Source organism: Mastomys coucha, unplaced genomic scaffold (genome assembly GCF_008632895.1).
Source record: "Mastomys coucha isolate ucsf_1 unplaced genomic scaffold, UCSF_Mcou_1 pScaffold6, whole genome shotgun sequence".
Lineage (NCBI taxonomy): Eukaryota > Metazoa > Chordata > Mammalia > Rodentia > Muridae > Mastomys > Mastomys coucha.
In genome coordinates this window covers 25,383,776-25,405,444 of record NW_022196912.1, presented here as the reverse complement: position 1 = coordinate 25,405,444, position 21,669 = coordinate 25,383,776, and the positions used below count along the sequence as shown (strand labels likewise).

Below are 21,669 nucleotides of genomic sequence, written 5' to 3'. Positions count from 1 at the left end.
ATAATTCAGGGCCAGCTTGGGCTACATGAGACCCTTTCTCAGAAAACCAAAATAGCAAAACAGAAAGAATCAAAGCAGCTTTGAAAGGTGTCTGTTGCTGGTTGGAGGTCAGAGCTTGGAGGTTGTGTTTCTTCTTCCGTACCATGAAGAAACCTAGTCATGAGGAGGCATGCGGAGTCCCAGGGGGCTGCTCTGCAGTGGCTCTTCACGTAGAGTAGACTCTGCAGTGGAAGCTGCTTCTTTATGTCACGACTTTCTGTGATGTGAAGAAGCAGCCCGGGGGCCTCTGTGTTGGGGCTTTTCTCATCTCATGGCAAAGTATCTACAGAAGCAGCTTAAGGAACGGTTCATTTTTGGCTTCTGCTTTAAGAAGGGAGACTGCTGACCACAGTGGGTGGTGTCAGGTCACATGGTTGGTCACATGCCATCTCCAATGAGGCAGCAGCAAGAGGACTGCTCGGCTCACTTCTTCTCTTGTTCAGTCCAGGACTACAGAGTGGGTCTTCCCTCTTCATTTAAACCTGGGAGCTCCTCCGCTGACACACCCAGAGTCTAGTCAAGTTGAGAGTGGAGATTAACCAGCAGACACCCTTACCACATTGTCCTAGTCTCTTCTGATATGGCCCCAAGAGCTGTGCTGTAAGGGTGGGGCCAGGGGCCAGGGGCCCAGAGCAGTTGAGAACTATTGAAAATTGATACATTTTTGAAAACTCTTTATATGTGGAACTGGCTAGCTTTAAACATGCTTTGCTAGTTAATACCCCTCTTTTCCTCCCCTCTTCTTGCTTCTCCCAAGTGTCAGCTAATCGTTTGCCAGATGAGCAGCACACGGTGCCCGACTTTGAACTGGTTGCTGCTTCCTCTCTTCTTGGTTGTGGCAACAGTGATTGTAGGTGCAGCCACCTCCCGCCTTGAAAGTGTTCTCCTTTACACACTTACGGCCGCCTTCACTATGGCTCACATCCATTATGGAGTACAAGTGGTGAGTGATGGAGAGAACTGCCTCTTGGGAGTACAGAAGGACACAGGCTGTGGTGTGGGAAGCTGTAAGAGGGTTGCTTAGTGCAGCTCTGGAAATGTGAAGGGTATGCTCAAGTTGTAGGTGATGGTGCTTATATTATAGCACCAGATGGTTTTTAAGTGAGTGATTATGGGGAGTTAGTTCTTATTCTAAATCATTATATAAGTGATTTTTTTTTAATTGAAAAAATACTGTGTTGTTCTTTTCGTTCTGTGGGACCTGATAATCCCATTAGTTTCTGTTTCTCTGCTTCTTTGATCCTAGGACATATTTATTGCTTACTAAGTTAATTTGGGGAAACAAGTAACATTGGCTTGTAGTACTCCTCTGGCTGTTCCTAATCCTGTGAGAAGTCGATCCCTGAAAGCACATAAAGGTGGAGAGAACTAACTTCACAGACTTGCCCTCTGATCTCTACACATCCACATGTATAACATAGCACACATGTACCATACACATGCACAACAATAATACATAATAATAAAGTTCTCGTTCGTGGAGCTAGTATCGTGGCTACTTGCTGCCAGTTGTGACTACCAAGTTCAGTTTCAGCATCTCCTGGTGGAGGGAGAGAACCAGTTTCTGCCTCTGGCCTCCACATCCAGGTCATGGCAGACACATGCCCCTCCCCCAAGTAAATAAATGTAAAAAGAAAATGGGGAGCAGGGGAGATGGCCCAGTGGTTAAGAGCATTGATCGCTCTTCATTGGGTTTGATTACCAGCACCCACATATGAAGGTCACAGCCACCTGTAACTCTAGTTCCAGGGGATCAGATGCCCTCCTCTGGCCTCCATGGGTACTGAACACATGTAAACAGACTTATATGCAGGTAATGCCCATAGACATAAATAGTTAAATTAAAAAAAAAATAAATTTTAAGAAATCTGGAAAATAAACATGCTAACAGAAAGAGCACCTTTTTTGTCCATCTTTGTGCCATTTGCTACTTATAACTAGAAACCACACAAAATCTTGACTCGAACTACTAACATATAAATAAAAAGTACCAAAGAATTGTCTCCTACCAGGGATGTAGTAGCCAATGTTGCCCTCAGATCCACAGGTTTCATCCAGGCTAGGAAGCATTGCCCAGCAGAGTTTAAGAGGCTAGATGGAGGACTCTTAAGTTGCCAAGGTACTCGTTTTCGGTACTGGGTGGTGTAGGTTAGGCAATCCTGTAGTTTTCAGTAGTTTTGAGTGTATTATTTGTCTGCTCTGGAAGGCTCACAGAAGGACTAGAATTTGGTCCTGCAGAGCCATTCTTGTTTGTGGCAGTTTTTACTGTGTCAGTAAGTTGCTGTGTCTGCAGAGGTGAGTTCTGAGCATGTTCCCAGAAAAATCTGTCCGTGTTTGTCACTGTCTTGTGTTCTGGTCTTCCATAGGTGAAGCAGCTGAGCCGACATTTTCAGATTTATCCTTTTTCATTGAGGAAACCAAACTCAGATTGACTAGGAATGGAAGAAAAGAATATCGGCCTGTAACCTTGAGAAAGCACTGTAAATAGATGCGTGTAAATACTTCATCCATCACCAGTGAACTAAACGGATCTGCTTGACAGACATGGGGTCTCAGTGTGTGCTATGTGGACAGCAAGAAGAAATGTCATCTCAGCTCGTGGAACTGTGGACTTTCTAACTCCCAGCTTACTTTATTTTGTTTTGTTTTGTTCTTTTATAGAACCATGAGACATTTGGTTAAGCACAGTATACATTAAACCAGCTAAATGTTCATGAGTCCATGACGTTTTGACTCACATGGAGTTGAAGATGATTTACTTTTATGTTTAAGGTCCCCAGATTGATTCAGGAACACTAATAGCATTCAGACAGCCATAGCATGTCTTAATATTTGATACTTTATGGTACGTCTTTACCTGTGGGAATAATAGACAACCCAAGTGTAATATAGAAAAGCATCAAAAAAGTCTCTTCAGCCAGAGATACCAGTGACTCCAGAACAGGGTACAGTTGCCAAATCCTGGTTGCTTTCCAGCGAACTGCCTTTCACACCTGCTGTGGAGGTGGTCTGCTGTCCTGGCTCTTATTATAGCTAAATCCCAATAAATGGTCTAATTTTCTTTTAGAGTGAAGTGCTCTGCTGTTACTTAGTAGGGAATGAGTTAAAATTATAACGGGCTGTGTGGCATAGCTCATTGTCTAATTGTGGCTGTTCCTCTATCAGATCAGCAGTGCATTGCTAGGATTGGGTGCCTGTGAGCTGTGATGATTTGAAGAATACATGTGGCAGTCCTAATGTTGTGGGACTTCCATGTGAGGATATAGATAAAATACCTTGTGAGAGGAAATTTAAACTGGAGTTAGGAGTCTCAGAACTCCTCGTTGACCAGTTAGCACCCTGGCACTGTCTGTCCAGTTTTTCTTGCTTTCCTTGTCTCCTGGGGGTTAGCTGCTGTGGCTTTTATTCTCACACAGGATAAAGCAGAGAGATAGTCTCTTTCCCCTAACTTGCCCACCTCCCTATTAGAAGAAAACTTTTGATATATATGCCTTACTAAGTATTTACTTCCCTTAATATGACTCAAAATAATTTTCGAGGTTTACTGACAACTTAAAAAAATCCCTTTTGCTGTATTGTGGTTATTTTATAAATCATACCTCTTTATGAATGTGGAGATTTTTGTTTCCTTTGGACTTTGCCTTTGTTTAGTTTGGTGGTGGTGAAATTTACTTGCTAATTTTATCTTCCACTGAATGAGGTTTGTGCTTAAATGAAGAGTGTGTCTTAAACCCTTTTTTTTGGACAGGTTGCACTTGGATAAGACAGGCACCACTGTGTTAATATGTAATTAAATTCATAACTGTTATTTATCTATGAATGTGACCATCCTTAAATGTTGTAGCTCATTCCTTTGTTGAATACCTGTCTGCTGCTTTGTAAAAAAAACAAAAACAAAAACAAAACCATTGGTATGTCACGTAAACATTTTAAAATTCTAATCATTGTCATCCAGGCTGTTGAAAATGAGTCCAGGAGCTAACGTACAGTTCTGGGCTCAGTTTTAATTGTTTGTAAAGCTTACATGTATTTGGGGACATTCTCTGAGATGAAAAATGAAAGCAAAAATTGGTGAGAAGTTGATGTGGAAATGAATAGTGATTCTGTGTTCATTGATACATTGCCATCATGAAGGAGCCAGTTCTCTGGAGGTGACTATTCTGTGCACCTCGGGCTCCGCCAGAGTTTGTTAGAAGATGTTTGGCTAATCATTCTACTGTTTTCTTTACCTTGTACACAAGAATATTCATTTGTATAAAGGAAAATAACTGATAAATATTTATAAAATAATGAATCTGGACCACAGGCTTTCTTCACCTTGTATAGTAGACTGAAGAATCATGTCCGATAATTTTGGGGCTCTTTTGTTTTTTTTTTTTCTTTTTTCTTTTTCTCAAAATGTGTGTTCTCTTTATTGCATCAAGTGGATTTGAAAGAAAATGTTTTGTGCCTTTTGTTTGCTTGTTTTTTTAAACATGCCTCTGTGATAGTAAAGAACTGTGTTTCTAGTTAGTTCTGTTGTCTCTGTTGAATGGCAGAGGACACTGCTGGCAAGGGGAAGCAGAAGCGAGCGCATAGTGTCTCAGAATCCTGTGGACTCATGGATCCCTCCCAGCTTGCTCAGGCCCTCCATCTTGGTGGTGCATCTCGAGATGCCCATATGTTGTAGCTAACGGTCCAGCAGGCACAGATTATCAGGGGCTAGCTCTGTGTATCTCTCTCATGCCCCCTCCCGTATACTTTCCCAAGTGTAAAAGGTACTGCAAGCTTATCACACTATCTGGGTGAGTTTACCCCACAGCTTCCCCCAGGTGACACAGCTGCCCTTTGGGGAGCAGCGTAGAGGTGGTTGGGAGCATACACGCATGCCTTCTGTTCTTGAGGACTAGAGGGCCTTGCCCAGGCCGGGCATTTGCATTGCTGTGCTGCTGGGCCCACCCACCTTACAGACACTGTCAGAAGTTTCTTTTCAGGTTATGGAAAAGCCCTTTCAAGCTTGTAAGAAAATAGTCTCCCTGTATTTGAGAGGGTGTGGGATACAAAAACATTAACAATACTTGGATAGAGGCTGCCACCTGGTCTTTGGATGATATTTATAATCTTATTGCAGCCCACTGTTTAAAATTTGCTATAATCATTGTCTTCTGCTTCAAAAATACTAATAGAGTTTATAGGTTTCAGAGCAATAGAGTGACTTTGAAGTAAAAATATGACCATTCTTTCTTGGCATTTCAATTATTATGATTGAAATACTAATAATTCCAGTTTTGAAAAGAAAATGTTGAGCATGGTTTAGAGTATTACAACAGCACTACTAATCTGCCGTTTGCTCGCTCCCGAGGCGTTGGAAGAGAGGTTCACATTTGGATTTAGCACGTGCTAAGTACATTAAGGGAGTGTGTTGTAGTTAGTCAGAGGGGTGTGGAAGGCACCTTGCTTGCTGAAGCTTACTCAACTCCATGACCTAGAGAATGAGCAGGTCATTAATAAGTCCAGGACCACTTTCTCCCTTTAAAATGTAACTTGAAACCTTCTTGTAACTCTTCCTGTCACTGGCCAGCACCTAGGACAGAAACAGCTCGCTGCATCCTGGTGTGGTTGCAACCAAATGTTGCCACATTCATGTGGTGAATGCCTTAAATCTCTTGGCTGGTGAAGGACTGGGAACAATGCTAGAGAAGGTCAAACCTGAGGTCCGCAGCTTTGACTCTGGGTCTCCAAATTAGCAAGAAACAGAGGCAGAGATGGAGTTAGTTGTGGAGATGCTTGTGTTCAGAATGCTGTTATCATGACTTATTTCTGGATTTGATCAAGCCCTCTTTAGGAACTCTGTGACGTCAGACCAGAATTTCCTTTGTCCAATGAAATGTCATTTTAAGGCAACATGCCGGATCTTGAACACTCACTGTGGGTGAGTGATCTTATTATAGTTCTCTGCCCTACGCCTGCCTTCCAGAAAGAATGTTAACCTAGCATGCCACACTGAATCACTTTGCATTTAAAGCAACAGTCCTAACAGTGAAGTGGTATTAATTAATCACTGCAAAATTTGCAAAACTACATATTAGATGTTTTGTTTGTTTTTGTTTCTAAATTGTCTACAATTGCTGACATCACAGCAGGCAGGGTATGTGATGAATCATGGTGGTCTAACTTTATCAGAGAGAGAGAGAGAAGTGTCTGTGATGAGCGTGGGAATTGGACGTGCTGGCTGATTAATTTCCAGTGTTTCAAACTGCGTGTAACTTACTCTCTAACCTGCATGGTAATAGTGTTCTTTGCTGGAGAGAGAGTGTGCCAGCTGGTTACAGTACTCTGTCTGTCTTTTAAGCAGGGATATGTTCTTTTTATAGATATATGTTGAGCTCACATTTAGGGTAGCAGAAGGAATTTTGACATTTGCAGCCCTCCCACAAGCAGCCTGAGCAAGGTTTGTTCATTCAGTGAGGAAGGCTGGGTTCCCCGGATGGAAAGAAAGCGCTACACAAGGATTTTAGAATATTTGACAAGGGCTTGTCTCTAGGAAAATACCTTTGGGTGGAACAGAAAGGTTGTTCTGGGCTTTTAGGTCATTGTCTTCCCTTTCAGAAAACCACTCTTAGAGAGCTGGATGAAGTCAGTCCAGCTGCTCTTATGGCAGTTGGACCATGGCCTTTGAGAGTCTAGAATTGGACCAAGAACCCGTGCCCTTCCAGCGGCATGAAAACGGAGATCAGAGAGAGTGTGGTAAGGCCAGGGAATGGCCAAGCACTGTGGGTCTTTTCTGTCGTGTTGACCAAGATCTTTTAAACAGTTTCTATTTAAAACTTGTAACAGAGTAGGAGTTGGATTGGGTTTTTTGTAAACAGAAATAATCCTCCCTGAGTTCTCGCCTGGTAAGAGCTGTTCCTGGTAAGCAGGCAGGTTGTGGGGTGGCCCGCGCTCACTTGTCAACAGGCTGCATCACGAGCCTGTTGACAAGATTACTGATACTCAGCAGCAGTGAGCATCAGAGCTGCTTGCCAACTCTATTGTCTATGCTATCATTGGATATCCTCATCCGAGCAGCCATCCCAGAGACAAAGACCCAGTTATGTATAAGATTAGCTCATTCAGAATGTCCCGAGAAAACAGAATTCAGCATTGAACTCAGAATTTCAGTTAAAAAAAAAAAATGCGCCGGGTGGTAGTGGCGCACACCTTTAATCCCAGCACTTGGGAGGCAGAGGCAGGCGGATTTCTGAGTTTGAGGCCAGCCTGGTCTACAGAGTGAGTTCCAGGACAGCCATGGCTATACAGAGAACCCTGTCTCGAAAACAAACAAACAAACAAACAAACAAAAAACCCTTTTGGGCAATAATGACCAAGGTATGCAGGAATCCATGTGTCTTTTGCCTTCCTGCCCAATGGTGCATTGGATAGTAACTGAAGAAAACTGCTTTTGTGAGTGAGGTTTCATATTCTATGCTAAGAACAGGCAACAGGGACTGTGTGGCTGGGGGTTTAACTTGGTGCCTTTATGGGTAGACTTTCTGTAGTCTTCTGAAACAAGAGTATAATTTCTTCCCAGATATGTAAAAACTACCACTGGAGCAGGTGGGGTATGTTTGCAACAAAGAATGAAAAGGATACCAGAGATGAAGAAAAAGAAGATATAAAATCTCTCCCCTTTCAGGTTCTTTTAGTTGTAGTTGGCCTGCATAGGACTTGCAGTGTTAATGTAGAATTCATTTACTCTGCTTCCATGTGCTCTGTATATTTACACGTTTGCTATGTACACCTGTTCTCTATGTATATATGATATGGTATCTAATGGAGTTTACTCTTGATTATCAGCCAGGTAGCAACCCTCTCTAGCCTGTTGCTTTGTGTGGACTTGGTGTACCCATGGCCCACATATAAAGCCACTTCCCCACCTAGAGCCCTAACCTTTCCCCTCCAGGTCATCTCAGTCCTGAGAAAGCCCTCGAAGTAGATCACCTTCCACTTCCCTTACACCAGGGAACTGTGAGCCAGAAAGACTGGTTTCAAGAATGCTGGCTATTATCTTTGGTTTCTGGGTCAGCCAGGCCCTCTTGGCTAGGAGGCAGCCTTGGGAGCAGTGTGCCTGTGGGCTCCGTCTGGGAGATACTAATCTTGATGACGCAGAGCTTCGTGCTTGCTTCATTTACTGGAGTGTTGCAAGTCTTGTGACTAGAGGTAACGTAGAATATTCTGGGTAGTTTGAATGTGGGTTTTGCCTTATCTGTGTTGCTGTTTCCCCGTCGTTAGTCTATATAATCAAGACCTGTTTCTTGTCACGGGATTCTAGAAACCTTGACCTTACAACTGGATTTATGTTCGTGTCTGCTGCTATGGACTCCAAAGGTTAGAGCAGTAGGTTTTAGTTTTCAATTGTTTAATTCTTTATTGATAAATATTTATTGTAATAAAAAATAAATAATTTTTAAATCCTTTTAATTGTTTTCAAGTGGTCTTTTTTTTATCCTTGGTAGAAGCAAAGGGGAAGGCACTGGAGCAGGAAGCAGAGGCTGCGTGATGCACACTCAGTCACACGTTACAAAGCACAGTAGTACAGGTTTCATTTGGTTCGGTTTTGTGATTTGTTTCTGTCTTTTTTTTTCTCTCTCTCTTTTTTAGATAAGAGTGCTACTTGGTTCCATAGGCTCCGAAGTGACCTTTAATTTCTGATCTCCGTAGTCCTCCTGCCGTTACTGGTGTTCCATCAGACCTGGTTTAGGATATTCGGGGGATCCAGCTGAACTACATTACTAGCCCTAAAAGGGGGGTTGTTGCTCTGGTAATTGCATGTTGGATATAAAAAGATCAGCTTGGGCTGGAGAGATGGCTCAGCAGTTAAGAGCACTGACTACTCTTCCAGAGGTCCTGAGTTCAGTTCCCTGCAACAACATGGTGGCTCACCATGGTGGCTCATGTCATCTGTAATGGGATCCAATGCCCTCTCCTAGTGTGTCTGAAGACAACGACAGTGTAGTCACATACATGGAATAAATAGATAATTCTTTTTAAAAAAGAAAAAAATGATCAGCTTGCTTTCAAAGACCATCCTGGGTATGACCTTTTCAGTACCAGAAAGTGTAGAAATAATAACCACAAACTTGCTTTTTCCTAATCATTGTACAATCTTTATTAACTTTATTTTTAAAGATTTATTTATTTTAAAGTATATGGGTACACCATTGCTCTCTTCAGACACATCAGAAGAGAGCATCAGATTCCATCACAGATGGTTGTGAGCCACCATGTAGTTGCTGGGAATTGAACTCAGGACCTCTGGAAGAGCAGTCAGTGCTCTTAACCACTGAGCCATCTCTCCAGCCCCTTTATTAACTTTTTAAAGATGGTCTCATGTAGCCCAGGCTGGCCTCAAATACTTTGTAGCTGAAGAGGACTGAACTTTCAACCCTCCTGCCTTACTTCCTGGGTGCTAAGGTCATAGGCATGTACCACCATAGCCAGTTTAATTCTGTGCTGGGATTGAATTTTGGATTTGGTGTATGCCAGGCAAGCTCTCTACCAGCTCATCTACATTCCCACTAGTTCAGGCTTTAAAAGCAAACCTTTTGGCTGTTGTCCAAGCTCTGATATGGCTCCTGGCTCCTCCAGCTCCTCAGTTCCTTTCCTCACACTTAAATGTTAAAGATCCGTTTATTGGCAGCAGGGGTGTGCCACTTCCCGTGGGTTGGTGGCAGGACAATCTATGGGTTTTGTTTGTTTTCTGCTATGGGAGTCCCATGGATGGAACTCAAGTGGCCAGGCTTGGTGGCAAGCAAGCACCTTTATCCCCTGAGCTGTCTTCATACTTTAAAGATGATACTAAAGTTTTTTTTTCTCTTAAAAAAAAAAAGTATTAAAATTGGATAAAGATTCCCTTCTGGAAATCTAATTGGTAAAATTTACACAAATTGCACATCTGCTACGTATGAGCGGAGAGGCCTAGGTCCAGCCTAGCTTTGCAGAGACTTGAAGTGCCAAGGTGTGTGGGGGTTACCAAGGAGGCCTCCCACCTGCTCAGGGGAGAAGGGGGAGGGGTTGATCAGTGAGCAGAAGCATATAAATAAAAAATTTTAAAAAAAATTTGAAAAAAGGCAAATTGGGAAATACAAATAAACCAAGAATTTTCTAAGGGTGTGATGTTTTTTCTGACATCCCCAGACTCCAGGTAAGGTGACTTAGTATGTACATATAGATGCAGAATTGTGACTTGTAAAATATGGCCAATGTATAGTTCCCACTTACCCACCCCATCCCCCACGCGCAAATAAGCTAAGCAGCTGGGTGTGGTGTTGCAGACCTATAATCCCGGAGCTGGGGGACGTAGACAGGAGAATTGCTTGGAGTTCAAGGCCCACCTTTACCAGGCTAGCCAGACCTGCCTATATCACACTATGGAATGAATCATGAGTCTGTTTTCTCTATATATACTGTGTATAGAGGTATAGATATTTTTCTCTATATATATAAATATATATAAACACACACACATATATAGAATTTATTGGAATGACTTACAGGCTGCAGTCCAACTAATCCAACAATGGCTGGCTGTGAATGGAAAATCCAAGAATCTAGTAGTCGCTCAGTCCCACAAGGCTGGGTGTCTCAGCTGGTCTTCTGTATAAGTTGGAATCCTGAAGACATAGGCTCCAGTGCCAGTCAAAGAATGGACTTGCTAGTCAAAGGCAAGCAGGCAGAGGGCGAAGCTTGCTTCTTCATATCCTTAGATAGGCTTCCAGCAGAAGATGTGACTCAGATTAGAGGTCTGCCTCAAGATCTGGATCAAAAGCTTGAGTCTTCCAGCCTCAAGATCTGGGTCATAGGTGTGCCCTCCATTTCTTAATCCCAAACGTTTATTTAATCCACCCCTGTCAACATGACCCAAATTATATCTCGTGTCCAAATAACCAGGTCATAATAATGCCTAACCTAACTATTCCCTCATTTAACTACATGCACATTGTAAATTTAGAGTAGGTGGCAATGTCCCTTTCCACAAGGAAAGTGGTCCAATGTAGTCAACCTGCCAGTCAGGCTGCTGGCTGGTCACCCTGGGGAATGGTGCTGTTTGTCTCTGCTGTTGGCAGATGTGGCATTCAGCAGCAGCTGTAGCCAGGTCAGCCTTGGTGAGTGGAAGTCCATGTTGTTGAACTCATGCATAGTCTCTATCTCTGCCACTATGGCCCCTTTGTCCATGTGCCCATTGGGCACTCTCAGGAATGGCGAGGGGTGGAGGGAAGTTGACTCTCCGCAGAACAGAACATCCTATCTAATTGATTACTGAACCTCTCAACTGAAGTCACTTTTTGATGAGTGATTTCATGGAGCACAAATACCTTCACTTTCGTTGCCCGTTTGGAGAAATCTATCCGCATACTTTTTCCCTAGATGTCTTTCTCACCAATTTTCCAATTGTCATCTTTCCAGGTCCCTGACCATCTAGCCCATCTATTGGCTATAGCCCATGAGTCAGTGAACAATCTTACATCTGGCCATTTCTTCTTCCAAACAAACTGTAGTCCATGTGCACTGCCTTAAGTTCTGCCCACTATGAAGATCCCCCTTTAACAGTGTCTTTCAGGGTTGTTCCAGAAAGGGGCTATAATGCTGCAGCTGTCCAGTTCTGGGTGGTGCCTGCATAATGTACCAAACCGTCAGCAAACTTGGTCCTAGTCTTTTCTTCCTCCATCAACCAATCATAGGAAACACTCCATGAGGCTATAGTTGGATGCTTGGCAGCAGATGGCATTGTAACAGGAGTAGCATTTGGGCAACTTCCTCATGTAACTTGCTTGTGCCTTCAGGACCTGCTTGGGCCTGAGTGAATATATACAACTTCCATTTGATAATAGAATGCTGCTGTGCACATCCTACTTTCTGACTTGGAGGGTCTAATAACACACAGCTCATGACAGGCAGTTCAAGTCACATGGTAACTTGGTGGCTCATTGTCAAATGTTCAGTTTCCACTAAGGCCCAGTAGCAGGCTAGGAACTGTTTTTCAAAGGGAGAATAGTCTGCAGATGGTGGTAGAGCCTTTCTTCAAAATCCCAAAGGTCTCTTCTGTGATTCATCTATAGGGGCCTGGCAGAGGCTCCAAACAGTATCTCTATCTGCCACTGACGCCTCAAGGTACCATCACGTCTGCAGGATCATATGGTCCAAGTGGTAGAGCAGCCTGGACCTGTTGAATAGCCTTCTCCTGTTCTAGGCCCCACACAAAGTTAGCAGCTTTCTGAGTCACTTGGTAAATGGGCCTGAGTAGCACACCCAAGTGAGGAATGTGCTGTCTCCAGAATCCAAATAGGCCCACTAAATGTGTTTCTTATCCTTTGCCTTAGAAGGGATATCTCTGCATGTCCCCATACCATTGGACTCCTGAGAATTTCACCGAGGTAAAAGGTCTTTGAATTTTGGTTGGATTTATTTCCCATCTTCTGATATGCTTATGTGTTACCAATGAATCAGCATAGTGTCATCAATGTAGTGTACCAGAGTGATATTTTGTGGAAGAGACAAACAATCAAGAAGATCCCTTCTAAGTTATGACACAGGGCAAGAGAGTTAATATATCCTTGAGGAAAAACTGTAAAGGTATATTGGTGGCCTTGCCAACCAAAAGCAAATTGTTTCTGGTGGTCTTTTGTTTTGTTTTGTTTTTGTTTTTCAAGACAGGGTTTCTCTGTGTAGCCCTGGCTATCCTGGAACTCACACTTTATGGACAGGTATTGAGAAAAAGGAATTTGCTAGATCAATAGCTGCATACCATGTACTAGTTAGTAGATATGTTAATTTTCTCAAGTAAGGATGACACATCTGGTACAGCAGCTGCAATTGGAGTCACTACCTGACTGAATTTTCAATAGTCAACTGTCATTTTCCATGATCCATCTGTCTTCTGTGCTAGCTACATGGGAGAGTTAAAGGGAGATGTGGTAGGAACCACCACTTCTTCATCTTTCAAGTCCTTGATGGTGGCAGTAATTTCTGCAGTTCCTCCAGGAATATGGTACTGGTTTTGATTCACTTTTTTTTTTAATTTGGTTTTTTTGAGACAGAGTTTCTCTTTGTAGTCCTGGCTGTCCTGGAACTCACTCTGTAGACCAGGCTGGCCTCGAACTCAGAAATCTGCCCGCCTCTGCCTCCCAAGTGCTGGGATTAAAGGCGTGTACCACCACTGCCTGGAGATTCACTATTTTCTTTGGCACAGGCAACTCTAAGGGCTTCCATTTAGCCTTTCCAACCATAATAGCCCCCCCACTCCATAGGCCAGGGAACCAATGTGAGAATTCTGCCTATTTCTAAGTATATCTATCCCAATTATACATTCTGGAACTGGGGAAATAACCACAGGATGTGTCTGGGGACCTGCTGGACCTACTGTGAGTCAGACATCAGCTCAAACCCTATCAGTTACCTGACCTCCATAAGCCCCTACTTTAACTGGCAGGCAACAATGTTTCTTGGAATTTCCCAGGATCAGCATCAATTAAGAACCAGTATTCAATAGCTCCTGGGAAATCGATTATTCTCTTTCCCCCAGTGTACATTACCCTTGTAAAAGGCTTTAGGCCCCTTTTAGGAAGAACTGGAGAAAGCCTAACAGCAGAACTTTTCGGGGTCTTATTAAGGTCCTTCCTCAAGGGAACCTGGCCACCCCTTCATTCAAGGGGTTCTGGGTCTGCAAACTGGCCCAAGTCTGGAAATAGATTTACTGTCCGAGACCACCTTTTGCCAGAGTCCTATATAGTCTTTCTTCCATTTGTTTGAGAATTATTTTTGCTGATACAAATCAAACAAATGCAGCAGGCTCCTTATCTGCTTCAGGCCTGGAAACACCAGGATTAGCCAGTACCAAAGTTCTGTATTCATCATGCTGCTATAAAATCCATCTTGCCTGAGCTGACCATTATGAGTTACATCATTATGAACATTGTTTTGTCTACGCTGTCCATATACCTACAGTCAGCTTGCTTCTGGTGATTCAGTGCTGCTACTGGTCCCTGCTACCTCAGCGCCCAATGAATCCCATTGCCCTTAATTCATGGAGTTGAGTGGCAACATCTCCAACCCTAAGATCTGGCATAAGCAAAGACAACAAAGCTCTTCCAGTGTGTTGGTGGCCCGCTCACCATCTTGCATCTTATAGGATTCATGAAGGGTGTGTCTTCTGGACTTTCCTATTGTGGAGGATTAGGTTTTACACAGCAAATTCATTCTTGCATTGCAACTTGCCTGAACCATAAAATCCCTTCATCAGCACTAAGCCAAGGAATATCTAGCACGTGTGAGTCCCTAGGTTCAGTCTTCAATGCTACAAAAATAAAACTCTCAAATGCTTTGCTTTAGGGATAGTATCTTGAAGTCCAGGCTGACCTGGGACTTTACAGTCTTCCTATCTCAGCCTCCCGAAGGGCTGATTGGGAACCACCATGTCTGCATGTCTGTGTAAAAGGATTATTATTATTATCATTATCATTATTTATTTTGGTGTACGGCTTTGCATTTCTTATTTTAATTAATTTAGTTTAGAGATAGAGCCTCATTCTGCAGCCCAGGATGACCTAGAACACATTCCTGAGTTTTGGGATTACAGGAGTGGTGTTTTGTTTTGTGTGTCCACGGCACTCCCTGCTTGTGTAGGCGAACCCTTTACCATTGAGCCGTACCACAAGCCCACAGACATGGTTTTAATTCTTTGTTAGTTTTTCTGAGACAGGGTTTCTCTGTGTAGCCCTGGCTGTCCTGGAACTCACTCTGTAGACCAGGCTGGACTCCAACTCAGAAATCCGCCTGCCTCTGCCTCCCAAGTGCTGGGATTAAAGGCGTGCGCCACCACTGCCTGGCATGGTTTTAATTCTTAACGAGAACATTAAAAACAAAACAAAACAAAACAAAAAAACCAAAACAACTTTTTACACCTATGATTTCGTGTGCTGATGTAGCACTTCGGTGTATGAAGGTCAGAGGACAGCTTGTCAGAACTGTTTTTTTTCTATAGTGTGGGCCTAAAGGATTGAACTCAGGTGGTCACTCTCTTTGGCCATAAACATTAACTGCTGAGCCTTCGCTCTGGGCCCAGAACATTATTTTTGTTGACAAGGGACACAGGGTGCCTAAGGAATAATGTGTTTTTCCCCCCTTGCGGACTGCTGCTTTGAGAGAGAGGTGGTGTCCTGGGTTCCTTTCCCCCAAACCATTCTCCTGCACCCCCCTCTTTTTTGGTAAGTCGTGGCTACAGTTGATGAGTGTGTTTGGGTTCACACTTCCAAAACTGCAATGGGCCGAGGTGGTCTCCCACTCTGCTTGAGGAAAGGACGCCGCTGTCTTCGGCTATAGTACAATGCTTTTCATGTTGCAGGTACTCAGTTATTTGGAGGAAAGTGCCTTTTAAGAATATTCATTTGGAGGCGGTGGTGGCGCACACCTTTAATCCCAGCACTTGGGAGACAGAGGCAGGCAGATTTCTGAGTTCGAGGCCAGCCTGGTCTACAGAGTGAGTTCCAGGACAGCCAGGGCTACACAGAGAAACCCTGTCTCGAAAAACCAAAAACCAAAAAAAAAAAAAAAAAATTCATTTGGTAAGTGGATGATGAATTGGGCATTTGAGTCAGAAAGAGATGAGGTGCGGCTTGTTCCAGCTTTTCTTCTAGAACATTCAAGCCTTCATGGGGTCAGGTCAACCTTCCAAACCAACTTCAGGAAGGGGAATAAAGTCCACATTTGGGATACAAATATACAACTCTTAGTGCCCAGCAGAGAAGCGGGGCTGGAGCGGCAGGCAACAGCTAGACAACGATGGGTCACGTGACTGCTTTCCCTTGGCAACGGCTTGTTCCTAGCAACCGGGCTGCTGTTCCAGGAGGCGCTCCCCTTGGGTGGGAGGTCGCCGCCATGAATCCGTCAGGAACTATTGGGGTGCTAGAGCAGAATGGGGACGAACACTTAGCCACCCCGATTCTCGGACCCTCGGTGCATTCGGATAACCCGCAAGAGCGGATCCAGGCCCGGCGCCTGCGCATCGCGGCCCGCCAGGAAGCCCGAAGGCGGTGAGCTGGGTGGTCGGGTGGTGCGATGGGGGATCCCAGAGTGCCCTGCGGGGAGCTGGGCCCCGGCTGGGTGGGAGCTCTGAGGAGAGGTGAGGTGTGTGTGTGTGTGTGTGTGTGTGTGTGCGTGCGTGCCCTGGGTGTGAGCAGGAAAACTTTTCTTTTAGAACATTCAAGCAGTGAGTTTCGGGACAGCTAGGGCTACATAATGGGACCGTGTCCCAATATTTAAAAATAAAAATAAAAAGGTTATAGGTCAGATTTAGTCCAGAGGCTATAGTTTGCTGACCGTGATCTGTGAAAGAGTCAGTTATCCCCAGTCTGAGAATACCTTATAACAAAGACCAGGACAGTTACCACAGCCAGTGAGCATATGTGATTGTGTTTTCCACGCAGAGGTGAACACCTTGATGCATCTTAAAATTGAATAATAAGGGGCCGGAGAGATGGCTCAGCGGTTAAGAGTACTGACTGCCCTTCCAAAGGTCCTGAGTTCAAATCCCAGCAACCACATGGTAGCTCACACCCATCTGTAATGAGATCTGATGCCCTCTTCTGGGGTGTCTGAAGAGCACCACAGTGTGCTTACATATAATAAATAAATAAATCACCTTTTAAAAAGGTAAAAATAAAATAAAGCCAGGTTTAGAGGTTTATGACTTTAATCCCAGTACTCGAGAGGCAGAGGCAGGCAGATCTCTTTGAGGTCAAGGCTAGCCTGGTCTAGATAGGAAGTCTTTAACACCTCAAAATAAAAATAAAATAAGAGTAAAAGCCTTCATTTTACTTAGTGGCCACACTCACTGGGCCCAAGGCAAGTAGCAGCTGTTTGCTCGTGCGTGTAGACACTGATGATTATTGTCTAGCTTCCAACCAGGTACTGCAAGTGCCAGACCTGTGAGTTAAGAGGCGGTGTGAGGGGGCCATCACACTTGCACCTCACCATGCTCCCAGGCAAGGGACATCTATTTGGCTTCTACACGAGAGCTCTTATTCACTGGTCACTAGACTTCATGTGACAGCTCTTCAGCTTCTAAGTCGTTCATTCCATTTTTACTTTTGGTGGTCTACGGACCCAGCAGAAGCAGAAGCTGGGGGTCGGGTCTCTGTGCCTCTATCCTAGTTGGGCAAGGTCATGATCATGGTTAGCATCCCTAGGTATCATGGTAACTCAGATCTGGGTATTGCCTTCCCTAACAGTTCCGTGATGGCCTCATTCCCCTTGGAGAAGGGCCAGGAGCATCGTTGAGCTATGCATTTGCCGCTGTGTTCCGTGTTCTTAGTCCTGCCACCTCTCTAGTTAGAAGGTTCTGGGATGCAAACTGGGGTTGGTTCAGGAACAGGGCAAGTGGAAGCACCCTTGGTAAGTTTGGCTGCTGCTGCTGCTGTGTTTGACTAACAGATGAACTGGACTCTTGTCCGTCCTTCTGCTTGGCTCCAAATGATGCCACATTTATCCATCTCCAAGTCTGTCTGTGGATCACAGTCTGCCACGGACTGGGGTTTCTTACGGGGTCCCTTGTTCCGCGGGACGATGGGTTCTGGCCAGGTGTGCACGGGATTCGGCTTTGACAAATAGACACTACACAAGAAGTGTTCTATCTGAATATATTTCCTAAAAATGACATGAGGCTTTTACAATCATTACAAAAGAGAAATGAAAAATCTGGCAGCTCAGTAGTCAAGGTACATCTGAGACCACCTAAAACACACTAGGTCTAAAACATCAGCCATCTCCTCTGGACTGGTACAGCACTCCCGGGCTCCGATGGACCGGGCAGGAGGGTAGAGGCTCGAATCTCGAATCTTCAGTGTTAAATGCTCGAATCTTCAATGTTCAATCTCTTGAATCTCGACTGGTGCTGCACCCCCCCCCCCCCGGGCCCAAGCACTCTGGGCCGGGGGGGGGGGGGCCTACGGACTGCATGAATCTTAAAAGTCCTAGTCCACCAAAGTTCTGGTTCTAGTCTGAGTACAAGTCCTAATGCTGAATGCAGACTGCTGAATCTAGAATGCTCAGTGTTGCAGACAGTCTCTCTCTCTCTCTCTCTCTCTCTCTCTCTCTCTCTCTCTCTCTCTCACACACACACACACACACACACACACACACTCTCCGATTAAGGTCCCGCCCATCCTAGGTAAAACATTCACTATGCTAATCTTTTGGGGAAGTAGAGACAGTCTCTTGTTAACTCCTAGGAGTGGTTCAGCTGTAGTATGTGACTGAGAATGAGGATTTTACTTGACCTTGTCCTGGGATAAGTCTCTCATTCTGTGAGCTCCAGTGCCCTACCCACAATGCTGGAGGCAATTAGTTAGAATAGCTTAACATTCCAAGCCAGGGTTTGACTAGGACATTGGAACACTGGTGAAGGTCAGAGAGCAATGTCCTAATTTTCTTTTTCCAGCTGTTAAGAAATGATATCTTGGTGGGCCACTAGCACACAAGTACGAGGACATATCTGGGCTACCTCTGAGTTTGGGGTGCCAGGTGACAATGCGGAGGCAGGAGACTGATTTTTCTTAAAGTTTACGCCTCAAATACCGCCGTCACACAAAGTGTGCATGGCAACAGTCTTAGTTGTTACTGTGCCCTTTTGCAAGGAGACTGTAGGGTAGGGAGGTGGCTCATTGGTTAAGAGCACTGACTGCTCTTCCAAAGGTCCTGAGATAAAATCTCAGCAACCACATGGTGGCTCACAACCATCTGTAGTGAGATCGGATGCCCTCTTCTGGTGTGTCTGAAGACAGCTACAGTGCACATACCTGTAATAATAAAATGAATCTTTAAAACAACAGTAACAACAACACAAAACCCAAGGAGACTAGGAATTCAGTGATGTGCAGGAAGTTTATATTCTAATGAGGGAGAGAGGACAAGTGTCCCTCTAACTAGGATCTATGACAAGGACAGCAAGGGGAGAGGAGACTAATGGGTGTGGGCCCTAAAGCCAGGCAGCTAGAAAGGGTGGTTCGGAGCTTGAGAAAGAATCAGCTTCGTTAGGAGGCACTGAGCTGGGTTATATTAAGGCATTTATTGTCAGGTGTGATGGTGCGCACCTTTATTCCTAGCACTTGGAGGCAGAGGCAGGAGGATCTCTGAGTTTGAGGCCAGCTTAGTCTACAGAGAGAGTTCCTGGATGGCCAGGGCTACACAGAGAAACCCTGTCTTGTCGGGGTTGGGGTGGAGGGACATTTATTGGGTGTGATAACAGTATGTGATAATGTCTAAATAAAATTAAGGCCACTTTCCTGATGGGTAGGGTGTCACTTTCATCTTCAAATGACTCAGCTCACTGTTTGGGGAATGGTGTGAAGGGGAATGGTGTGAAGGGGCTGCAGGTGTGACTGAGGAGACCCGGGCAGAAAGGTGACAGCTACTCTGGTTCTGGTGAGGCATGGGATTGGCTTAGACCCTGTGGCAATGATCTAGAGAGAAGCAGATAGACTCAGGACAAAATTTGAAGTTGAATTTGATGGATGCTTCTGATTGGCTATTTGAGCAGAAGACAGTGTGACCTCTTATGTGCCATGGTTAGAGTATACACACACACACACACACACACACACACACACACACACACACACACACACACGACAAATGAATAGATAAATAATATTTTTAAAATAGGTAGGTGTCACCAGGTGTGGTGGCATATTCCTATAACCCTAGCTCTTGGGAGGCAGACGAAGGCCGACATATCTGATTTTGAGGCCAGCTGGCCAAAATAGGGGGTTCCAGGCCAGCCAGGGCAGCATAATGAAACCCCATACCAGTTTACAATTGTCTCTGACTCCAGTTCCAGGGGATCTAATGTCCTCTTCTAGCTTCTGTGGGCACTAGGCAGGCACATGGTACTCAGACTTACATGCAGGCAAAATACCTGTTCACATAAAATATAATAATATAGTAATAATAATAGTAATTAATAATAATAATAATAATAATAACTGTTCAGCACAATGGATGAAATGGGCCTACTCCAGGTAAAGGGGAGGAGTGTGTTTCAGTGATCTTTCATGTGCCAATTCCCAGCACAAGAGGAAGGAGGGGAGTAGAGGTGAGAGTGGAGGAAGGGGGAAAAGAAGAAAAAAGAAGAAGGAGGGAAGGAAGGAAGGAAGGAAGGAAGGAAGGAAGGGGGGAGGAAGTGTAGAGGAATTTTAATCCAGCAACACAGCTGCTCTGGCAAGGGATCTCATCCAAAGACCTAGGTCTGTGTGATGCAGCTGGAATGCAGACACACCACACATCTTTAATCCCTCTGGCTGGAATACAGACACACCCTTAATACACATCTTTAGGGTAAAATTAGTTTTGTAGAAAGAATCATGTTTGAAAGCTGTGTTTGAAAATGATGTCTAACTGAGGGGCAGACAAAGTGGTGAGTCAGAGAAAGATTTGACAGAATGAGTCAGAAAATGGATATGCCCAACTCTCAAAGGAACAGCACAGGAAAGAGAAACTACTTAAAAGCAGTGCAGGGATAGAGAGTCAGGCAGTTAAGAGTCAGTGCAGTGAGTGCAGGACAGTGGAGGTGGATTTGTTGTGAGTTCATGTAGTTCAGTGCAGGTCAACAGAGGCAGCTGAAACCAGAGAATAAGAAGTCAGAAGATTAGAATGAGTTGCCAGAGTTAGTTTGAGGCCAAGCAGAGCAATTCGGTGAGAAGCTGTGAGAGGCCAGATCGAATCAGTCAGCTTGGAGAGGAGTTTGAGGCAGAACAGTTGAGTTGAACCAGCCAACCAGAGTTCAGAAAGAGCAGCAAGCCTCTAAGATGACAATTACATCAGGTGAATAAAAGTTACCTTTACAGGGAAGAAGCGGGGTGGAGGGTCCATTTCAAAGTACATCACTGCAAAAGTTCAGAATACCAAGAACAAAGAGAAGTGCCTACAAACGTTCTGAATGAAGAAAATGAGCCAGGTGTCGTGGAACATGCCAGTACCACTAATACTTAGGAAGCTGAAGCAGATGGGTCAAGAGTTCCAGGCCACCCTGAGCTACATAAGGAGACCCCGTCACAAGGAAACCCAGAATCATAAAACAGAGTCCTGCCCTATCCGGCTTCTGTGTGGATGCTGTAGGCTGGAAGTTTGAACTCAGTCTGCACATTTCGGTTTTCCCAGCCCCTAGAGGGTGGTTTTGTTTTGTTTTTAGGTTTATTTATTTTATCTTAACGTGTATGCTGACTTTGCCTGAATGAATGCATGTGCACCATGTATGTGCCTTATGCCCGAGGAGATCAGAAGAGGGCATCAAATCCCTGGAACTAGAGTTGTGAATTATTGGGAGGCATGTAGATGCAGAGACCTGAACCCAGGTCCTTTGCAAGAACAAGCGTTCTCAGCTACTGAGCCATCTCTCCAGCCCTGCAGTGTGTGCTTTAAACTCCTAGCTTGCATTAGTCTGGTCGCATCTCATTTCAAGGGCCTATTAGACATGTGTAGTTGTGGCCGCTATATTGGCTTGCACAGTGCCCAGGATGAGGGAAAAAAGAAGATTCATTAAAGCAGCAAAGGGATTGAAATTGAAACCGGGTGGGAATTTGTAGCAGATTTTGACCCAAGTCACTTTCCTTTTTGAACCCT

The 21,669-nt window shown here is 44.4% G+C and overlaps 2 protein-coding genes across 2 annotated transcripts in view; both read left to right on the top strand.

Moving 5' to 3' along the window:
• Selenoi (selenoprotein I) overlaps positions 1–8,469 on the top strand; it is a 39,252-nt gene extending 30,783 nt beyond the window's left edge. The window contains exons 9-10 of the mRNA XM_031355865.1: positions 797–982; positions 2,406–8,469. Coding sequence (XP_031211725.1) covers positions 797–982; positions 2,406–2,504 — 285 coding nt within the window. The 3' untranslated portion in view covers positions 2,505–8,469. The remainder of the gene's footprint in view (positions 1–796; positions 983–2,405) is intronic.
• A 7,392-nt stretch (positions 8,470–15,861) lies between these two features.
• The window catches only part of Drc1 (dynein regulatory complex subunit 1), a 40,274-nt gene continuing 34,466 nt past the window's right edge, over positions 15,862–21,669 (top strand). The window contains exon 1 of the mRNA XM_031356900.1: positions 15,862–16,085. Within this exon, the coding sequence (XP_031212760.1) occupies positions 15,931–16,085 (155 nt within the window). The 5' untranslated portion in view covers positions 15,862–15,930. The remainder of the gene's footprint in view (positions 16,086–21,669) is intronic.